This window comes from Colobus angolensis, unplaced genomic scaffold, assembly GCF_000951035.1.
Source record: "Colobus angolensis palliatus isolate OR3802 unplaced genomic scaffold, Cang.pa_1.0 Scaffold35, whole genome shotgun sequence".
NCBI classification, from domain to species: domain Eukaryota; kingdom Metazoa; phylum Chordata; class Mammalia; order Primates; family Cercopithecidae; genus Colobus; species Colobus angolensis.
Window position 1 is genome coordinate 4,003,688 of NW_012116821.1, and position 23,135 is coordinate 4,026,822.

The window sequence follows — 23,135 nt, forward strand, 5'->3', positions numbered from 1 at the left end:
TAGCCAGGATGGTCTCAATCTCCTGACCTCGTGATCCGCCCATCTCGGCCTCCCAAAGTGCTGGGATTACAGGCTTGAGCCACCGTGCCTGGCCTCTTTGAAAATCTTTAGACATGGGAGAGTCTCTCATCTTAATGGGTTAGTTTACGAGTGGTCTTTTCTTCAGTGAGGAGATGAGATGTCTTCCAAATTATTGTTAGCCTGAAGATTCAGATTTAGGAGTGATTGTAATAGTCAACTTTGAAATTACATTTCATCTTAAAAAAGAAAAACAGGAAATATTCTGTTAATTGAGCAGTTCTGTCATTTACAACTGTCTGATTTCAGTGATTGTTTATTTAGTTGCAAAATATTCAAGTCTGGCCTTGAAGCACATCTGAAGGCCAGTATTCTGAAACCCAGCAGGAGGTCTTAAAAAAGTTTTTGGCCGGCAGGCTGCTCATAAACATTCAGTCCATAACAGTCCATCGCCTCAAAAGCTTATAGTGTAACTAGGGGTCAGAAATCACACAATCCCACAGTAAAGGGATGAGAATAGTGATAAATGTGGTGATGGGTACAGCTCAGTTAAAGTTATAAGAAGTCATATTTCGTATTTATTGTCGTTGAAAACTGCTCACCAAGCACATTAAACATCTGCCTCTTCCAGGACTTCAGCAGGTCTGTGACCCATGCTCCAGTGTCTTGATCCCTACACCTGTGTCACGTGAAGGCTTTGTAGCTATGCCATCAGATACTAATTTTTTTTTCTTGACAGCTAAGATTTCACCTTTTTCTAAAATGAATTCCATGGTGTTCCTAGTAATTATGTCTTTCCAGTAATGAATTAATTGCTGCATCTGGAGGCAAATTGTTTTAGTCTTTTTTAGTGTTCATTCATTAAAATATAGATCATATTTAAAGGAATATTTGATGAACAATTTATTCTAAAATAGCTCTGTGAATTCTGTGAACCTTCTGCAGGCAGTCTCTCAGTCATCAGTATTTATATCCTAAAATTGCCTTTTGCTTGTCACAGACTTTAATGCATTCATTTAGCAATAAATATTTATTGAGTGCCTGCATTGTACACAAAGCTCTGTTAGGTGCCAGGGATATAGCTGTGGACTGTCTCTGCCCCCAAGGAGCTTCACATTAAAATCTCAAGCAAAAAGAAGCAAAAAATGGAAAAAGCCTTAACCAGCTCTCTCTTTGGGTAAATTCTAGCCTTTCTAGTCAGACAGCCTTGGCTTGATCACTTAATGCCTTTGTCAGCCTACTTGGCCTCTCTGAAGTTGTTTGTGTGTTTGTAAAGTGGAGATAACTTGCATGGTTGTTGCAATGAGATGCTGATGGATAGACAGATCCCATTAGACACAAAAGATGTAAAGTTTTTAATGGCAACCAATGCAGAAACTGCAGACATCATCACACAGAGCAGAAGATAATGCAATGTGATGCACCTCGGTGGAGGTCCTGCTGCCCAGGCTCCAGGATTCCTCTCAGGATGTCCCACTGGTGGCACCACCAGTGTTATTGTTTGGTTGGTGGCGGCAGGGGGATGTTCAGCAGCTGTGAGGTGCCCCTTTGCCGTTGTCATGGAGGGGAGCATCCAGCCTTCCTCTACCCAGACTGTTCTTTAGCTCTGATCATGTACCTGTCTGTACTACCCAGCATGCCCTGAGTGTGTGCTCTGAGATGGATGAAGCCAAGGAAGGTGTCTGAGGAGCAGCCCTCAGCACACTGTGGTAGCAAAAGCCCACCTGGGCCATCCCAGCAAAACTAGTACCTAACTCACGGTTTTGACAGTTAATGAGGCAGAGCTTTCAGCATAGTGTTTAGTGCAAAGTACTTAATATTTTAATACTATTACTACATCCTTAAATTAATTATAAATTAATACATTAATACCATTATTATTCTCAGTGAAGTAAAACATTCAACATTGGAAATAAAACATTGTTTCAGGAGGATCTTCTTTTCCAGATATGGTTAGATAACATGCTTACATAACCAAATGTATTTTCTCTTGGGTCAAACATAAACCTAAGCTTTTTCTTCTAAATTTGAGAAAATTATAACAACAAATCTCTGCTGCTGCTTTGTTTTCCAGAAAAGTAAATGAATATTTTCCTAACTCCTCTCCTCCAATCAAAAATACAAAGCAAAACCCCTGCAAATAGTATAACAGTGATTTTGCTGGTACTGTTTGAAAACATCCATGCAATATAATATACTCATTCTGCTGTTAGTCACATTTCAGTATTAGAAGACTAAAATTCTTGCAGGAATAGCCAGCAGAGGTTCTTAACATTTTGTGTCACTGTGCTGTTACTTAACTAGCAATTTTTCGTTCTAAATATATATTGTCTTCCTAAAACAAATTGAGGCAACAAGATGTGCCAGAAACTGACCCTTGCTGCCACTTGGTCAGAGGTCCCCGTCTTGGATTGCAGGTGCTGTTTGGCACGGCTGATGGGCAGGTGATTGTCATGGATTGCCACGGCAGGATGCTGGCCCACGTCCTCCTGCACGAGTCAGACGGCGTCCTCGGCATGTCCTGGAACTACCCAATCTTCCTGGTGGAGGACAGCAGTGAGAGCGACACGGACTCAGATGACTACGCCCCTCCCCAAGGTACTCATTGGCCCTACTTTCCTTGTCACTGACCAGAAGGACAAGGAAGGGCGCTGGAGGGGAGTAGACTGATGTAGAGGAGGGAGGGTGAAGGACCACAACACCTATGGCACCCAGGCTTCCTGGGAAGAGTTCTCGAGCTGAAATGCAAGGTAGGGCTGGCCTCATCTAGATGTGACTGTCTCCCCCCTGTTGTCCCTTTTCTCAGAATCACTGGTCGAATTGATTACACTTAATTTGCTTAGCTTTTCCTAGATATAAAGTGAGACGCATGGCTCTTCCTGTGTCCCTGAGGTATGGTGGGGCTTAGCTGCTTAGTGACAATAAAGAAAGCTAAAGATGAAAAATTCTGTGCTATTATTATAACTTAATATGTGATATATCCAAATCCCCAATGTTATTAAAGCCTGTGGCTTTAGGTGCATGAGAAAAGGAATTGTTCTGCCATAATGAAGGCCAGCACCTTGGGCAGATAACTCCACATTTCTGTCTATCCTCTTTATTTTGGGCAGAAGCTCTCCTCCTCCTCAGGTCAAAAAGACCTGCTGCCTCTGTGTATACACCACTTGGTGTTGAATACTCTTGGTGGGGATAACTTCAAATTCTAGCCACCTTAACCTCTAGGAGGTCTCCAGAATCAGTGTACAGCACTGGCCTACTCTGTTGGCTCTTCACCAGCATCCCATCCCCTGTACCCATCTCTTCTAAAAAAAATTGACATACAATAATTGTACATATTCATGAGGTACATTGTGATGGTTTGATACACATAATGTATAGTGATCAGATCATTTTAATTAATATATTCATCATCTCAAACATTTGTCATTTCTTTGTGTTGGGAACATTCAATATCCTCGTTCTAGGTATTTGAAACTATATAATATGATAATATGTTATTGTTAACTATAGTCATCCTACAGTGGTATAGAACACTAGGATTTAGCCTTCCTACCTAGCTGTAACCACCTCGTTTTGGGGAGTGGGACTGGCTTCTTGATTAGAAGTGGTCACACTGCCACAGGCTTCTATCCTTAGCCTGGCAGAGCTGTGCTTACACTGCTGTGTGCCCTCCATAGTCAAAGGGTACAGTGGGTGGTTTCTAACCTTTCCTGCCACTGTGGGGCATGTCGTCCTGTGAAGGGCTGTTCTGGGGGAAATTATAGAAATTTTCTCCCCCGTCAGTGTCTGCCTCCATTGGAACCTGCAGTATTCTCATGTTGTCTTCTCTTTCCTGCCACAGCACGTTATTGTCCCCAGCAGCAGACACATGTGTGTATACACACACTCATTCATTCATTCATTTTAGGAGAAGGCATTCACATGTGAAAAACAGTTGAGATTAATGGTAGTGTTTTAGGACCAGTGGCTTGAGGGCTGTTTATGGATGTTCCTAGCACCCATAAAGCAGTTTAGGAGTTAACCATCCCCTTTCCTAATAGAATACCAGCCTTGAGAGAGGTGTTGGTCATATTTCTACAGCTTCATAATAGTAAAGTCAGTGTCTTCATCACATGGACTCAGGATACTCTTAGAACTCCTCTTTAGTGGGTCAAATCCAGATTTACTTACCTCCATTTTATTATTGAAAAAAAAAAAAAACAAGGGGCCAGGCACAGTGGCTCACGCCTGTAATCCCAGCACTTTGGGAGGCCAAGGCGGGTGGATCATGAGGTCAGGAGATCAAGACCATCCTGGCTAACACACTGAAACCCCGTCTCTACTAAAAATACAAAACAAAACAAAAATTAGCCGGGTGTGGTGGTGGGCGCCTGTAATCCCAGCTACTCAGGAGTCTGAGACAGGAGAATGGTGTGAACCCAGGAGGTGGACCCTGCAGTGAGAACCAAGATCACACCACTGCACTCCAGCCTGGGCAACAGAGTGAGACTCCGTCTCAAAAAAAAAAAAAAAAAAGAAAAAAACACAAGATCCAGAGACCAAGTTTATAAAGCAAGTCTAGAATAAGTCCAAGAACAGAATTCAGTCCCTGGTGCTCCTCCAGGCAGTTGCCCTTTTCAGAAGCTCAGAAGCAGGGGGGCAGTTTAGAGGATGACAGGTGACAAGTGTTCACCTTTCACATGCAACAAGCTTCTTCTTAGTGGCCTAGGGAATTTGAGGGCAGAGGTCGGTATAGTGCAGTGTCATGATGTAAAGCAAAGCAGTAACTGGGCTTCCTCTGCAGACAGATGGCAGGTAGGCCCGCCTCGATGGCTGCTAAGATGAGTCCAGTGTGGGGTGAAGCCTACAGGAGCCTTCTGAAAACCTTGATCTATCTAGGCATCTAGGAAGGGCTTACTTTTGCTTTTTCAAACACCCTGTGAAAGACCAAGTCCATGGTCCATCATGGCCCCTTCTTTAATGTCTGCATGAGCCTCCAGCGCAGGGTTTTCCTTATGCCGGCTGTGCTCCGCAGGTGCAGCAAGCCTCTTTGAGCCACATTTAGCCCAGCCTTCTCTCCAAATATGGGCGGGCCACTGTGGCTGCTTATTTTCTGTAACATTCAACGGAAGAGGAGTTAGTCTTGAAAAGCAACTTTTTTCTCTTTTAGACCATAATTAAGAAAATGTTTTTACCCCTCCTCCTACCACCCCTGGACGTTGTATGACATTAAAATAATTTATGTCTCTGTATCATTAGAACCATGTAACACATTAACATCAAGGTAATAAACTTTCACACATGTTCTCACCACTCACCAATTGCCCCCAGGGCTATCTCTCTAGTGTCCTGCTTCTTACTCACGAATTCTCTGTTAGTGCCCACTGATGGCCCTTGTGTAGTTCCTGAATGATGTAGAATGCTTCATTCAGGTAGCATCCCAATCCAGAGCAGGATCTGCATTGTCAGGCAATTTCTAAGGCACCATGCAAGATTGCAGCTTTGGGAACCTGGATTTGGGTGGTGTGCTTCCCTCCTTTTCACCTGGCACTTGTGTTCCTGCAGATGGTCCAGCAGCGTATCCCATCCCAGTGCAGAACATCAAGCCTCTGCTCACCGTCAGCTTCACCTCGGGAGACATCAGCTTAATGAGCAACTACGATGACTTGTCTCCAACGGTCATCCGCTCAGGGCTGAAAGGTACAGAATGCTGCACACACCCCAAGCCTGCAGACCAGGCCTGCGTGTGTTTGCTTCAAGGCTGGTCTTGTACACCCTGTGCTTACTGATTCCTGTCCTCTGTGGTGACCCCTTCTGGGCTTCTTGGATTCTGTTAACTAAAGCTGCTCCCTCTTTACTCCTTTGCTTATCTGACAAGTCCATACCTAGTCTTATCTCAAAGGGAGATTCCTGACATTCAGTCTTTGTCTTAACCTGCTCTTTTCCTCACTATGGCAAGAATGATCCTCTCTCAGGTGTACAAGTGTGTTTGTATCTGGCTTACACGTGTCTGCACAATAAACGGACTGCAGCACCTGCCATCCCTGAGGGAGCAGATGGTGCACAAGCCATCATTTACACAGAAGCCCCTGTGATTTTAAGAACCTGGCAGGCTTATTAAGGAGCTGATCATTGTGCGATAAAGTTATGTTGAAAGACTTGTGAAGGTTCTGCAATTACTAGACTGAGACACTGATGTGAAGGGCAGCAGTCAAGTGCTGTTACCTTCCTGATAGATATTATGAGTGTTGTTATCTCAAAAGAAAATCAGTGGGCATAGGCATTTGGAGTGTTGTGAATTTTTTAATTCAAGGCTACTGCTGATGTTGTTGACTCCACTGATGTGAGTTCTATGGAAAAACAATCTGTCTCTTCAGGGTTGAATGGTACAATGTAAAAAGGTTTTAAAATTCAATACCTGGCTGCCTCTGACCCTTGATGTTTAAGGGACCTCCTGTAATCTGAATGAAGATATAGGAGACAAGGCAGGAACTTTGGTATAACTCGCTACTGTCATTCAAAACTGGCCATCAGTCTAGGGAGTCATTACCGTGTGCTGCTACTACTGCTTGCCTGAATTATTCAGCAATCACAGGGATGTAAAGTCTAGGCAGGGCGCGGTGGCTCACGCCTGTAATCCCAGCACTTTGGGAGGCCGAGGTGGACGGATCACGAGGTCAGGAGTTCAAGACCAGCCTGGCCAACATCGTGAAACCCCGTCTCTACTAAAAATACACAAATTAGCTGGGCGTGGTGGCAGATGCCTGTAATCCCAGCTACTTGGGAGGCTGAGGCAGGAGAATTGCTTGAACTTAGGAGGTGGCGGTTGCAGTGATCTGAGATCGAGCCACTGCACTCCAGCCTGAGTGACAGAGCAAGACTCTTTTTTTTCAGAGCAAGAAAAAGAAAAAATTAGCTAGGTGTGGTGGTGTGTGCCTATATCCCAGCTACATGGGAGGCTGAGGCAGGAGAATCGCTTGAACCTGGGAGGTGGAGGTTGCAGTGAGCCGAGACTGCACCATTGCATTCTGGCCTGGGCGACAGAGCGAGACGCTGTCTCAAGAAAAATAAAAGAATCAAGTCTATATACTTAACTGTTGGTTGGCAAGAATCATACCTGCTTCAGCACCCCCTCAAGTAATTATTCTGTTTTTACACTACAGAATATTTTTGGAAGCATATTACACACCCTCTTTGGGGCATCCCAATCTACTGTCTCAGGACTACAATTATAAGGAATTACTTAGGCTGTAAACTCCTGAGGGACATGAATGATGCTGAAGTCCTTTTTATCACACATATGCCCTGGTAGGAGCTGAGTACCTATTTTTTGTGGTGATGATGAACTTAAATTCCTGTGCTTGTCTGTAAATTTTTTTCTGAATGTTCTGTCTTTCATGGAGCTAAAACACAAGGATGTAATTCCTAATGTATTTATAATCCGTGCTTAGCCTTTTTCTTCGAAATTCTGTTTTTAAACCTTTAAACCAAGTTTATTAATTTTTTGAGAACCTGCCTCTAGTTCTGGAATCCTGAACTTTGTTTCTCTACCAAATATCTGGTGAAGACTGAACATAATGCAATTACCACTCAGTTCCTTTTTATTCTTTACAGGGGGAATTTTTCCAATTTTTTACCACCCTGCTTATGGAAACTTTATTTTTTACCCTTTGAATATGCCCAAGGTATTGGAGCAGCATTTCTCTTTTTTTTTTTTTTCTTTTTTTTTTGAGATGGAGTTTTGCTCTTGTTGCCCAGGCTGGAGTGCAATGGCACGATCTTGACTCACTGCGACTTCTGCCTCCCAGGTTCAAGTGATTCTCCTGTCTCAGCCTCCCGAGTAGCTGGGATTACAGGCGCATGCCACCACACCTGGCTAATTTTTGTATTTTTGGTAGAGACGGGGTTTCATCGTATTGGTCAGGCTGGTCTGGAACTCCTGACCTCAGGTGATCCACCCGCCTCGGCCTCCCAAAGTGCTGGGATTAGAGGCATGAGCCACCATGCTCAGCCTGGAGCAGCATTTCTAACGTGTTGCAACTATATGTGTAATATAGGTAGAAGCACACGTTAGGTAACTTGGGGAGGTGACCCAAAGTAGCCCTCCCAAATGTGAAAAATTTTTGAGTTTTCTTCTAAAAATACAGACAAATTGAGCATTTTAATTATTACCTAACTAGATATCTAAATCTAACCTAAAAATGTTTTCAGTTATTTACAGGATGCTTTCAGTGTGGTGCGGTGGCTCACACCTATAATCCCAGCACTTTGGGAGGCTGAGGCAGGTGGATCACCTGAGGTCAGAAGTTCAAGACCAGCCTGGTCAACATGGCAAAACCTCATCTCTACTGAAAATACAAAAATTAGCCAGGTGTGGTGGTGCATGCCTGTAATCCCAGCTACTTGGGAGGCTAAGGCAGGAGAATCACTTGAACCGGGGAGGCAGAGGTTACAGTGTACCGAGATGGCCCCATTGCACTCCAGTCTGGGCAACAGAGCAAGACTCTGTCTCAAAAAAAAAAAAAAAATGATTTGCAGGATGCTTTTGTTCTGTGTCTTCCTAGTTTCAGAAAGTTAGATTAAATTGAAATGAGCTGGTGCCATCTAATAGGTGCTGTAAAGACAGAGGAAAAGCTTCCCTTCTGTCCTCTCTGAAGGTTCCCTGAAATGACTGACAGTAGACAGATTAATAAGAGAAAAGGCATAGAAATGTATTAATGTGAATAAGTATAGAACCCACATAAAAGAAGAGACTCCAAGAAAGGCCACATGGTTGGAAGTTTTTATACCCTTTCCATGGGAAGGAGGGAAATGGGAAGGTGGGTAGGCAATCATGATTTAGTAGTAAGTGATTTCTAAGGGGCAATGAAGGGACCCAGGAGGTAGATGTTATCTTGTTAATAATTCTTGGGAACTGAATGGGACTTGTAAGTCATGGGAAGGTGAAGGGTAGAACTCTGCCTGTGACCAAAGATTTTGACAACTTTTATTCTCTTCTCTGGTGGTTAAGTCTTTCCTGGTTATTTGGGGAAAGCAGGAGAAGATCAGAGAGTCCTTGGCTCTGAAGCAGCTTCTAAGGCATGCTTGTCTAGCTTGCAGCCTGTGGGCCACAAGCAGCCCAGGACAGCTTTGAATGTGGCCCAACATGAATTTGTAAACTTCCTGAAAACATGAGATTTTTTGTTTGTTTGTTTAAGCTCATCAGCCCTCGTTAGTGTTCGTGTATTTATGCGTGGCCCAAGACAATTCTTCTTCCAGTGTGACCCAGGGAAGCCAAAAGATTGGACACCTCTGTTCTAAGGCCTTCCAGTTGCCTTTAATTCAAAATGCTCAGGCCGGGCGCGATGGCTCATGCCTGTAATCCCAGCACTTTGGGAGGCTGAGGTGGGTGTATCACACAGTCAGGAGTTCAAGACTAGCCTGGCCAACATGGTGAAACCCCGTCTCTACTAAAAAACACAAAAATTAGCCGGGCATGGTGGCGTGCTCCTATAATCCCAGCTATTCCGGAGGCTGAGGTGGGAGAATTGCTTGAACCCGGGAAGCAGAGGTTACAGTGAGCTGAGAGCATGCCACTGCACTCCAGCCTGGGCGACAGAGCAAGACTCCATCTCAAGAAAAAAAAAACAATGCTCAGTGTACCAAAGCACCATACTTGGGATCTCATTCTCTGTGCCCTGACAGTGCTATATGCAGGCAATTTACCTTTTCTCTCTTGGGATCAGAATGTTTTAAGGACTTAGCCTTTACGTGTGGTATGAATAGCAATCGTTTTTGTTTTGTAACTTATTTTTTTATCCACTATCTTATGGGCTATGTTGGTAAATATTGGGAAGAGACAATTAGGATACTGTCGGAGATGGCACATGGCAATGTTTTTAGCCTGGGGTTATCTGTTCTGTTACAGACAGGTCAGTTACTTGTCTCATAGAGGCAATTAAAAAGGTCTCCAATCCACTTGGTTTTTTTCTGTTTCTGTCTCAGAAGAATATCACTAAATAACTTTTGCAGCGAACGAAGGAAGGTGACTCGCAATCTTGTTTTAGTATATCACCAGCACTGGAATTTATGTTCTGTGCAAAAGAACCTAGAATTCCACATAGCTCTTGGTCCCTGCCCAGGCCTCTTCTGCATCATCCAGCACACTTCATTTTCACTGCAGATGTGTCTGTGGGCTCAAAGGCCGGGTTCTGGGGAGGGTTAGGCTCTGGGTTTGCTTGGCAGTGGTTTGCTGAGGAAGTTCTGCCTTCCTCAGTTTCTCTTCCTTCAGAACAGGGACTTCTGTTCATCACGCAATAAGCAGGGAATTGATTCCCTTTGCTTGGGGTTTTTACCCATTGTTATGACTTCTACTCTTTTCCTGAGTAGAAATAATTCAATTATGAGTTCAGGAATTTTCTGCCCAAGCCAGTTTATCCCTCAGTGGCAAAGCAGACTCCCAGAGGCACTCATTTCATCCCACACTTGCCTTGAAGTTAAAACCCCTGGACTTTGTTTTTTTGTTTTGCAGAATTTTCTCTTTTTATCATTTCATTGAGCACGCTGAGAAAATGAGGAGGGAATTTTTGAAGCAGGTGGTTTCAGTCATTGATGCCATCTGCTCCTGCGGGCAGACCTGATAAGATTTGCCCATGTCATCCTCATTGAGTACATGCCCCTTTTTTCAGTCCTTGCAATGCAACATACTTCTTAAAGGGAAAAAAAAAAGTACCTGTTATTTTATCATCACACACTTTGCTAATTAATTAGTTTCTCTTTCCTTCACCCCCCACTGCTGCATATGCACGTGTGTATGCAAATACACAACATGCATGTCTAATGACTAATAAAGAGGTGAATCATGCACATGGTAATCTGAGAGACAAAGGACTGGATAACTGCAGACTCCAAACAGTAGCTGCAGTATATATGGTGCTTGATAAGCACATCTTTCTTTTTCTGTTAAAATTTAGCTGCCTCTTTTTGACCCAGTAATACCACACAAGGGGCTTCTTGTTAACACAAAAGAACTACATTTTCACTGACTTCATGTAACCTTCCAGACTTTTACCAAAAAAGATCCATAAGATTTTCTGGCTAAAGAATAGTGTACGTGTGCTGAATTTCTTTGTGTAAAATCTGTTAGAGACCAACAACCCACACCCCACAAAATCATTGAGAAACATAGATGCTTCCAGAGTATGGGCCTCTTGTGTGCTCCAGAACTCCCCGTTGCCTGCGAGGGTGAGATTAGAGACTCTGGGCCACGAGCTTTAGGAAAAGGGAAAAGAGGCCTACTGAGTAGAGCGTTAGTTTGTTCCTTTTAGGTTGTATTCTGAAACAAATTTAAAAATGAGAGATTCAAGCAAAATTACTATGGAAGTCTTGGGCAAAGATACTGGGGATGATTTTTTAAATAAGACAGACATCGTTTACAAAAAGTTTCTGAAACAAAAAAGTTCTGTCCTGACTATATCTAGGCTTCTGTATCCTTCTCTTCTTTATCATAGTGACATGTAGAAATTGAATAAGTATTTTCTTTTACTTTGATTTTCCCACTAATTTCTGAAAATTTTAAACTCCTACCCTAGGAATTCAACTCCTGCAGAAAACTCACATACTCCTGGCTGACACTGAACAATTCAGGGTTATTCTTTCTTAGTCCCACTGCTGAGTTCTTTGTGCTAGTACTTTATGAGATAGCCAGAATCCCTGGTCGCGGCTGTGCCTGTCGTGTGGCTCAGGACTGCTTTATGCTAAATCATCAGAGGTGTTCACATACGTTGCTATATCGCTTGATGCATGTAGCTCCATAATCGTTGGAACAAGAAATGGCATTATTTGTATAGAATTTAATCTTTTTTGAAAGAGTAATTCACCTTTGCAGATGACAGTAATCTCATTATAACTTTGCACCTGCATTAGAAGAAGTCCTGGCCGGGTGCAGTGGCTCACGCCTATAATCCCAGCACTTTGGGAGGCTGAGGAGGGTGGATCACCTGAGGTTGGGAAGTTGAAACCAGTCTGACCAACATGGAGAAACCCCGTCTCTACTGAAATACAAAATTAGCCAGGTATGGTGGTGCATGCCTGTAATCCCAGCTACTTGGGAGGCTGAGGCAGGAGAATCGCTTGAACCTGGGAGGCGGAGGTTGCAGTGAGCTGAGATCGCGCCATTGCACTCCAGCCTGGGCAACAAGAGTGAAACTCTGTCTCAAAAGAAAAAAAAAAAAAGAAGTCCCTGAGAGTTTACTTGTAAACATTTGGATTCATTCTTGCCTCAGATAGAGCGCATCTCATAGACAGAGCCTGGGAGTGCCCCCAACTTGCTTGCTGAGTCCCTGAGCAGTCTCCGAAAGCATCATGTGTCTAGGTCAGCTCTGCAGGGGCAACAACCCAATTTTCTGTTGGGGAAAGCCACTTTGCAATACAATTCAAAAAACCTTATTTTAAAAATAAATACAAGAATGGTGCGGTTCAGATGAGGAGCTGTGGAAATTTCATGTCATCACCTTTGTTTCTACAATATTACAATGATGCTTCTGTCCTAAGAAGCTTGAGACACCGTCATCTTTGTTACTACTTTGACTGTTTATGTTAGTTAGTGCTTTGCCTTTTGGTTGCCTTGTGTGCCCAAAGCTGCTCTCCAGAGAACGTCATCTCAGTTTCCTGATCACAAGCAGGCTTTTCCCTGAGATGGACCTAAGTGTTGAATGCCCAGAGCGCATTTAGTATGTGCACGAATCCTCTAGCTTCCCCACCCCCGGCCCCACAAAAGAATCTGATTCACCAGGATGTTTTTGATTCTTTTATGTAATTTTTCATTTCCTGATTGTGACAGGTTTTTTTCCATTTTCTATTCATCTGTAACTGCTTTGGCTCAGCCCTTTGTCTCCCTACTTTCTGCTCTGCAGCTAACTTCATGAGAAACTTCATGAGAACCCTGGGTTCCCTGGGTCTGAAAACTTGTCTTGTCCCAGGAGACACACTCCAGTTTTCAACAGAGGTGAAAAGCTTCAGCCACCTCAGAATGTTATGGTAGCAGCATCAAAATCATGACCATGCATGAATAAGGGGTATTGTAATGTGTGTGCTGATAGAGCCTGGGGACCACTGAATTCTAGTCCCACCTCTGAAATATGTGCTCATCAGGGCAGAGCATTTTCTTTAAGTTCCACCCAGCTCCTCTGCAAAGTGGGCCACTTTAGTTCTAGATTTCAGAGATCTCTGTATAAACCACATTACGATTTTAGGGTCTTCGGGAGAAAAAAATGTCATAAATCTTATTAATACTAACAGCTTTTGTTTTACCAGCAAGAAATAAGTAAATTGCTCACATTGGGATAAGTTAAACCTTTTAATAGCTATTTCTTATAGTCACTGAGTAGTTTGTAAGTGGGCATCGAATTTCCAGTGTGGAAATTACGCCGAAAAAACTGTCTCCCAGCAGGGGTATTTTCTTTTCTAAGCCCCACAACATCATCAAATGGCGAATAAGAGTCAGCATTCTCATATGCTTGTGTGTCCTTTGTATGAACCTTATCTGCCCAGTAGTGCCCAGAAATCAAAAGAATATAAACTAAGGCTTTGTTTTCGGTGTGTTTTTTACTTTTGGCATTTATAAACTCTCTGAGTCATCCCTGGGAGTGGAGGACACGGCAGTGGGACCAGCACTTATTTGAATATACAGTCATAGGTTTTGTCTTGCTTTCTCTTTAAAGAAAAAGGAAGTTCTACAAGTCTCATTATGGAAATACTGGAATTGGAGATACATATTTAACATGCCAGCTTTATTATATCATGATTTCTACCTGATTTGATTGTGTTTCAGGAAACTACAATTTCCATTCATGTGACAAACACCTGTTTTTAGTAGAATCCATCATCTTCAGAGAAATGGGTGGTTGTATTCATGAGCTAAAACATTAACATATGGGCTGGGCGCTGTGGCTCACGCCTGTAATCCCAGCACTTTGAGAGGCCGAGGCGGGCAGATCACCTGAGGTTGGGAGTTCAAGACCAGCCTGACCAACATGGAGAAATCCCGTCTCTACTAAAAATACAAAATCAGCCGGGTGTGGTGGCACACGCCTATAGTCCCAGCTACTCGGGAGGCTGAGGCAGGAGAATTGCTTGGACCCAGGAAGCAGAGTTTGCAGTGAGCCGAGATCATGCCATTGCACTCCAGCCTGGGCAACAAGAACGAAACTCCATCTCAAAAAAAAAAAAAAAAAGAAAAAACCATGAATATATTTTTGTTATATTTGCTCAGTGTCTGTATTTTTTAAACTACTGAAGACAGGAGCCTTGCTGAATGACAGTTTAAAGAGGGCTGTGTCCTTGTGCTGACCCTTTCTCCTCTGTTTCAGAGGTGGTAGCCCAGTGGTGCACACAGGGGGACTTGCTGGCAGTCGCTGGGATGGAACGGCAGACCCAGCTTGGTGAGCTTCCCAATGGCCCCCTTCTGAAGAGTGCCGTGGTCAAGTTCTACAATGTTCGTGGGGAGCACATCTTCACACTGGACACTCTCGTGCAGGTAAGGATGTTCTCTGGAAACAAGTAAATTTTCATCTGTATCTGTTTTCAGTAAATTTTCATCTGTATCTGTTTTCAGGGAGTGGCATCACTATGTTGGTATTCCCCCAATTTCTGTTAAATACTAGTGAATAGGTTATTATAATTATTGTTGACAAATTTTATTTTAATCTTTTTTACCTTAGTTAGATTGTGGTGTGTAAACCAGGAGAAATAAGGGAGAAAGCAGTTTTTGCCTTTTAACCAGAATGCTTTATTCCATTTCCCAGTCAAATGAGCATATAGTGAAGAAGCAGAGTAAGCTGGTGTTTATTATCAGTCTGAAGTAGAAATCGGAGACTTGCAGAAGTGAATGCTGAATCTTCACTTACTCACTTTTAGGAGAGGAAGAGTAATTTTCTTCTCTACTCTTAGTGAGTTCTTAGCAGGACTTTCCGTTACAAAAAACAGATTAACAAGAGAAAAACAACAGAAGTTTAATAACATGTACATCTCCTGCATACACGGGAGTTAACCCAAAGAAATGAGTAAGTCTTTAGAGCAACTCAAAAAAATTGTCTTAGACTACAGGCTTAAATGCTTCACAGAAACAGAGAAAGAAGGGTGATGTTCGTTCTGCAGATTTAAGCCAATGCCTTCTCTTTTTTTTAAGTTTCTAGAAATCCAGTCATCCTTCTCTTCCTGGTGCTGAGAGAGACCATTACATGTGTAGATTTTCTTTTTTTTCGAGATGGAGTCTCACCAGGCTGGAGAGCAGTGGTGCGGAAATCTTGGCTCACTGCAAGCTCCGTCTCCCGAGTTCACACCATTCTCCTGCCTCAGCCTCCCCAGTAGCTGGGACTACAGGCGCCTGCCAACACACCTGACTAATTTTTTGTATTTTTACTAGAGACAGGGTTTCACTGTGTTAGCCAGGATGGTCTTGATCTCCTGACCTTGTGATCTGCCCGTCTTGGCCTCCCAAAGTGCTGGGATTACAGGCATGAGCCACCACACCTGGCCTGCCTTTCCCTTTTAAACTGTTCTTCACTTTGTAGCCACAGTCTTTGTAAAATCACAAGTCAGATCAGTAGCTTCTTACTGTCCTTAAGATAAAGTTAAAAAATTCATTGTGCCTTAAAAAGATCACCATAATCTGGTCCTCCATCCTCTCTACAATTAGCTCTTACCACAACCAGATTTTCTTTATAGATGTAATTTATCTTACAAAAGGGTAACTCTTCAGAGTTTACCCTGTGTCCTTTTTTTTTTTTTTTTTTTTTTGAGATGGAGTTTTGCTCTTGTTGTCCATACTGGAGTGCAATAGCACCATCTCGGCTCACTGCAACCTCCTCCTCCCGGGTTCAAGCAATTCTCCTGCCTCAGCCTCCTGAATAGCCGGGATTACAGGCACCCGCCACCACGCCCGGCTAATTTTTGTATTTTTTTTAGTAGAGACGGGTTTTTGCCATGTTGGCCAGGCTGGTATTGAACTCCTGACCTCAGGTGATCCACCTGCCTCAGCCTTCCAAAGTGCTGGGATTACAGGTATAAGCCACCACTCCTGGCCTACCCTGTGTCTTTACCCTATGTATATCTCAAAATAACCAGCTCGAAATTATCCTTATGCCAAAGAGGCAGATTTGTGGTGGCTTATTCTGGTCTCCTACGGTCATATTTGGGAAGCATGTCCTGAACCCTGTCACACTCTGATTTTATGTTTGTTATGCCAGTGATGAACCTTTATATTTTAACTAAATTTTTGTTAAGCAGTAATTTTAAAAGCTTAAAAGTCTTTAAGAAAGTATACACAGATGGGCCCCCTTTCTATTTGTTTTTATTTCCCAGAAATCTTTAGGCCACTTTATGTTTGGATCAGTTATAGTGGAGGATTATTTCTTAGCAGCGCGTAATAGAGGCATGCCTGGGAGGGAGTTGACAGTGGAGGTGATAATAAACAAGAATCTGTGTCCTAACATTACTCAGCTCATCAGAGAGGCAGGGATACCAGATATGGGGAAATCTAATCAGATGCAGGCATTAAATATTTAAATATATATTTTCTTTTAATTGTGGTAAAATACATATAACATAAAGTTTATCATCTTAACCATTTTTAAGTGTACTGTTTTATAGTGTTGAGTATATTACATTATTTTACAACTAATTTCCAGCACCTTTTCATCTTGCAAAATGAAAACTCTTTACCTATTAAACAACTACTCCCTGTTTCTCCCTCTTCCCTGTCCATGAGAAGCACCAGTTTACTATCTTTTCTATGAGTTTGACTCTACAATCCTCATGTAAGTGGAATTATGCAATCTGCTGACAAACCAAATTCTGTGCAGTATTTAAAGAGGTTTATTCTGAGCCCAAAATGAGCAACCATGGCCTAGGACACAGTCACAAGAGGTCCTGAGAATATGTGCCTTAGGTAGTCAGGTCACAGCTTGGTTTTGTACGTTTCAGGGAGACAGAAGTTACAGACAAAGACATACATCAGTACTCGTAAGGCCCATGTTGGTTAAACCTGTGGAAAGATAGGACATCTTGAAACGGGGGGGGGCCACACACATGTCACAGGTGGATTCAAAGATTTTCTGATTGGCAGTTGGTTGAAAGAGTTAAGCTTTGCCTAAAGGGTTGAAGTCAGGAGAAACAAGTGCTGGAGTTAAGGTAACGGGGTTGTGGAAGCTAATGTTCTTGTTCCCTGCCGCAACCTCCCTGCGCCCTGCCAGAACGGAGGTCTTGCCCTGTCCCATAGGCTGGAGTGCAGTGGCGCCATCTCAGCTCACTGCAACCTCCGCCTCCCGGGTTTAAGCAGTTCTGCTTTCACCGTGTTGGCCAGGCTGGTCTTGAACTCCTGACCTTGTGATCTGCCCTCCTTGGCCTCCCAAAGTGCTAGAATTACAGGCAGGAGCCACTGCGTCCGGCCCCAAGGTTCTTTTTATGCAGATGAAACCACTTAAGTAGCAGGCTTCACGGTGAATAAATAGTAAATGTCTCCTTTCAGACCTTAAAAGGTATCAGACTCTTGATTAAATGTCTCCTGGATCAGGAAAAGACCTAGGAAAGGAAGGACATTCTCTACAAAATGCAAATTTCCCCCACAAGAGATGATTTTGCAGGGTTTTGCCATTTGCAGGTTTTGCCGTTTCAAAACATATCAACAAAATATATCTGGGAGTAAAATACTTTGATTTCCTTCAGGCCCGCCATCTGTTGTATGATGCTATGTCAGAATCAGGTTGGAATTTGGTATCTTATTGCTACAAAGAGTCTTAGTTTTATCAGTCTTATCTCTATTTTAATGTTAATGTTGGTCAGTTGTGCCTAAACCCCAAAGGGATGGGGGCAATATAAGGACCATGTCCAACCTTCCTTCCTGTCATAGCCTGAACTAGTTTTCTTTTGAGACAGTCTCACTCTGTCACCCAGGCTAGAGTGCAGTGGCATGATCTCGGCTGGCTGCAAGCTCCGCCTCCCGGGTTCACGCCATTCTCCTGCCTCACCCTCCCAAGTAGCTGGGACTACAGGCGCCCGCCACCACACCCGGCTATTTTTTTGTATTTTTTAGTAGAGACAGAGTTTCATCCTGTTAGCCAGGATGGTCTCGATTTCCTGACCTCGTGATCTGCCCGTCTCGGCCTCCCAAAGTGCTGGGATTACAGGCTTGAGCCACTGCACCCCGCCTGAACTAGTTTTCTAGACTCCTTTGGGATCCCCTTGGCCAAAAGAAGGCCCATTCTGTAGGTTGGGTAGCTTAGAATTTTATTTTTGGTTTACAAGTGTTTATCTTTTTCTGACTGGCTTATTTCACTTAATATCCTTAAGGTTCATCCATGTTGTACCATGTGTCAGAATTTTCTTTCTTTTTAAGGCTGAATAATATTTTATTGTATGGATATACCACATTTTGTTTACCCATTGATGAACTTTTGGGTTCCTTCCGTCTTTCGGCTGTTGTGAATAATTCTTCTGTGAACATGGGTGTACAGATATCTCTTTGAGACCCTGCTTTTCAAATCTTCTGGATTTGTGCCCAGAAGTGGACTTGCTGGATCATATGGTAATTCTATTTTTAATTTTGTGAGAAACTGCCATACTGTTTTTCATAGCAGCTTGTTAACAGAAAGACTAGTAAAATACTTTAAAGAGGTTTATTTTGAGCCAGTATGGGTGACCCTGGCCCAGTAAAACAGTCTCAAGAGGTCCTGAAAAAGTGCACCCAAAGCAGTTGAATTACAGTTTGGTTTTGTACATTTCAGAGAGGCAAGAGTTACAGGCAAAGACATAAATCAACATGTGGAAGGTATCCGTTGGCTCAGCCTGAAAGTGTGGAATATTTTGAAGCCAGGAGAAGTAGAGGAGTATACAAGTCAGGTAGATTCAGAGATGCTTTAATCTAGTTAGTTAAAGCACAAAATTTGATCTAGAACTTGGGAGTCAGCAGAAAGGAATATTTTAAGTTAAAACATTCGGATGCTATGTCAGAGTCAGCCAAAATGACTCATTTAGTGAGATTGATGGCCTGTAGGCATGGCTTAAGGCTTGCCTTGCGTGACCTTAGGTATTGTTTAGAATTTGTTATCTTACTGCCATCAAGAGTCTTTTGTCAGTCTTATGATCTCTATTTTAACTTTTACTCAGGTCAGTTGGACCTAAATTCCAGATGGGAGGGAGTATAATGAGGTGTGTCCAACCTCCCTTTCTGTCATGGCTAGGAATTCAGTTTTTAAGGTTTTTCTGGGGTTTCCTTGGCCAAGAGAGGCTCCATTCAGTCGATAGGGGGCTTAGGATTTTATTTTTGGCTTACAAGCTGCACCATTTTACATTTTCACTAACATTACACAAGGATTCTAGTTTTTCCACATCCTTGCCAATGTTGTCATTTTTCTGGGATTTTTTTTGGCGTAACCATCCTCTTGGATGTTAGGTGATATCTCATTGTGGTTTTGATTTGCATTTCCCTTAGGATTAATAATGTTGATAAGTGATGTTGTTGCATATCTTCTTTGGAGAAATGTCTGTTCAAGTCCTTTGCCCATTTTTCAATCAGGTTATTTGGGTTTTTGTTTTTAAGAAGTAGGATTAAACTATGTCTTTGGGCAGTATAATATATCTCCATGAGCAAATAAGCCTATTTGTTCATTCATTTGTTCAAGCATCCAGCCAAGATATTTTGAGGAGCTACTGTGTGGCTGACGCTGAGCTCTGAGTGCTAGTGTTTCCGAGCTGAACAAGGAAGACATGATCCATACCTCCTAGGAGCTCACAAGACAGACAAGTGATGACACAGAAATGCTTTTGATTTTGAAGTAGAACTATTTACCTGGTGCTTTGATAACTTGGAGGAAAGGAGTCTTACACCTGCCCTTTGTGGGTATTTTTCCACCTCTGCCTGATCTCTTTTCTCACTCAGGATTCCTCAGACAATTTCAACCACTCTTACAGCTTTAATTCCAATCTCAGTGAAGGTCTGAAGCCTAAGGAAAGAGGCCTGTATAGACCCACCTGCTTACTTCACAAACCCATTAGCCATCTCATAAGCATTGCACATTCAACATGCCCAAATCTCAGAACACTCTACCTCGTAGATAATGCTCCTCTTTCAGGTCGTGGTCCAGCTGCTCAAGCCAGAAGTCACAGTCAGCCTGTCCACTGAATCCCAGTGAGTATTTTTACCTCCTAGATATCTTCGTGTCTATATCCTTTTGTCTTCCTTGGCCACCACCTTAATCCAAGCCACCCTCATCTTAGCTGCAGTGTTTGAGCCATGCCTTTCCCTTTCTTTTCTTTTTTTTTTCTTTTTCTTTTTTTTTCTGACGGAGTTTCACTCTTGTTGCCCAAGCTGGAGTGCAATGTTGCAATCAGCATTCACTGCAACCTCTGCCTCCCAGATTCAAGTGATTCTCCTGCCTCAGCCTCCCGAGTAACTGGTATTACAAGTGCATGCCACCACACCCGGCTAATTTTTTGTACTTTTTTTAGTAGAGATGGGGTTTCACCATGTTGGCCAGGCTTGTCTTGAACTCCTGACCTCATGATCCACCCGCCTCAGCCTCCCAAAGTGCTGGGATTACAGGCATGAGCCACCACACCTGGCCTGCCTTTCCCTTTTAAACTGTTTTTCACTTTGCAGCGACAGTCTGTAAAACCACAAGTCAGATCAGTAGCTTCTTACTGTCCTTAGGATGAAGTTAAAAAAATTCATTGTGCCTTAAAAAGATCACCATAATCTGGTCTTCCATCCTCTCTAGAATTAGCTCTTACCACTCCATCCTCCTCTGACCCTGCCAATCTGGACTTTTCTGTTTCTCAGTTTACCAGATGCCTCCTTTCTTTCAAGCTTTGCACCATGCCTGGAACAGATCTTGGCTCATGGCAGTCTCAGTAAATACTGGTTGAATGAATCAGTGAGCCTTAGCATTGTATCTTACTGCTCTGCCTTACTTGATGAGTTATGCTGGGGCAGCACTCCTCTCTAGGGGGCACCAGCTGCGGGGAGTCTGTCCCTTGCAGACTCCTGACCCAGCAACAGATGAATGAAGTACACTGACACACAGATAAACTCTGCTTTGCCCCTCCAGCTGAGTGTGTGGGAGTCGCTTACAGACTCCCTGCTGAGTCTGGTAAACAGTTGCCACTCCACCGTGATCAGCTAGTCAGACTCCCATTTATTCAGTAAGATTAATTAACAAAAGCTTGAGTCAACACCATTAGAGGGTAATTGACATTGTGGACTTCCGAGTAAAAAGCACTTAAGCACCTTGGTACATCAAAGGTTAGTCTTAAGATTATATGAGTAAACAAGCTAGCTAGGTAAACTACTCTGCCTTTCTTTCTTTTTCTTTCTTTCTTTCTTTCTTTCTTTTTTATTATACTTTAAGTTCTAGGGTACATGTGCATAACGTGCAGGTTTGTTACATACGTATACTTGTGCCATGTTGGTGTGCTGCACCCATCAACTCGTCAGCACCCATCAAATCATCATTTATATCATGTATAACTCCCAGTGCAATCCCTCCCCCCTCCCGCCTCCCTATGCTATTTTAATTTGTTTAACTAAAGGTAAAGGGATCAGGCCGCCTTCAGCCAGATATTTTACCGAAGTTACCCACCGAAGTTACACAAACTTCTCAGCCTTCCAAGAAGATTTGTGTCTATTTCTGTAACTATCTCTTTTTCCCATCAGCCTGATTGAACCCCAACATTATGTAAATTTCAAGGACCAGATAACTTAAGATTATTTGCCATTTATATTATCTCTTGGTTTCTTTAACCACTGGCAATCATAACATAATTTCTTTTTAAAAAATTAATAATAAATCACTTTTAGAAATAGAATACAGTTTGATTATAGCATAGGTTATGTAAGGGGCAGCAACAGGAAGTGAGACTAGAAAAGTGTCTTAGGACCAAATGTGTCTTAGTGTGTTTGGGCTGCTATACAAAAATACCTTAAACTGAGTGATTTATAAATAATACAACTTTATTTCTCACAGTTCTGGAGGCTGGGAAGTCCAAAATCCAGGCACTGGTAGATTCTGTGTCTGGTCTGCTCCATAGATGGCACCTTGTGCCTGTGTCCTCACACGGTAGAAGGCATAAAAGCATGGAGGTGCCTCCCTTTAACCTGTTTTCTAAGGGCACTAATCCCATCGTGAGGACGGAGGCCTCATGACTTAATCACTCCCCAAAGGCCCCACCTAATACCACCACCATGGGAACTAGATTGCAGCAAGAATTTCGGAGGAACACACATTCAGACCATGCATGGCACTGGCCAAGATGTTAAACTTCATTTGGCCTTTTGTTTTGTATTTTTATTTTATGAGCAAGGGAGAGGTGAGACAGGGCTTTGGGGAGACTAATCTGACAGCAGTGTTGTTATCTCAGTAAGAAGGAATCAGGACGAAAAACCAGAACAGTGAAAATAGAGTGGAAGAGAGGCACAGAGTTCAGAGAGATTGTAAGAGATTTGGCTTCTGGAGGACTGTGAGGAGGAGGTCAGTACCAGTGAAAGCAGACCTTTGTTGGTTTTTTTTTTTTTTTTGAGACAGTGTCTCACGCTGTCACTCAGGCTGGAGTGCAGTGGCGTGATCTTGGCTCACTGCAACCTCCACCTCCTGGGTTCAAGCAATTCTCCCACCTTTGTCTCCTGAGTAGCTGGGACTACAGGTGTGTGCCACCACAGACTAATTTTTGTATTTTTTGGTAGAGACAGGGTCTCACCATGTTGGCCAGGCTGGTCTTGATTTTCTGACCTCAAGTGAGCTGCCCACCTTGGTCTTCCAAAGTGCTGGAATTACAGATCTGAGCCACCACACCTGGCCAAAAGCAGACCATTTTAGTTACGGTTGCAGCCATATCTCTAAGGGTGGAAGGCATTTGGGGATGTGGGCCTGGAACTGAGACAAGAAATTGGGTTGGAGATAGATATTTGGAGTCATCCACAAGGAGGCCATAGTTGGAGAAATGAAATGGATTTAATGTCAAAGGAATGAATAGAAAGAGGGGAAATGAGGAAAGGGCCAAGCATAGAACTTTGGATAGTGGAATGATAGCCTTCATTTAACAAGCAGCAGAAGGAAGGAGATGGAAGAGGAATGTCATAGAGAACCATTAAAGGAAATATGTCAAAC

At 43.0% G+C, this 23,135-nt stretch overlaps 1 protein-coding gene across 1 annotated transcript in view; it reads left to right on the forward strand.

Moving 5' to 3' along the window:
* TULP4 (tubby like protein 4) overlaps positions 1-23,135 on the forward strand; it is a 219,632-nt gene that overhangs the window by 154,716 nt on the left and 41,781 nt on the right. Inside the window, exons 5-7 of the mRNA XM_011952762.1 lie at positions 2,436-2,616; positions 5,563-5,697; positions 14,346-14,512. Of these exons, the coding sequence (XP_011808152.1) occupies positions 2,436-2,616; positions 5,563-5,697; positions 14,346-14,512 (483 nt within the window). The remainder of the gene's footprint in view (positions 1-2,435; positions 2,617-5,562; positions 5,698-14,345; positions 14,513-23,135) is intronic.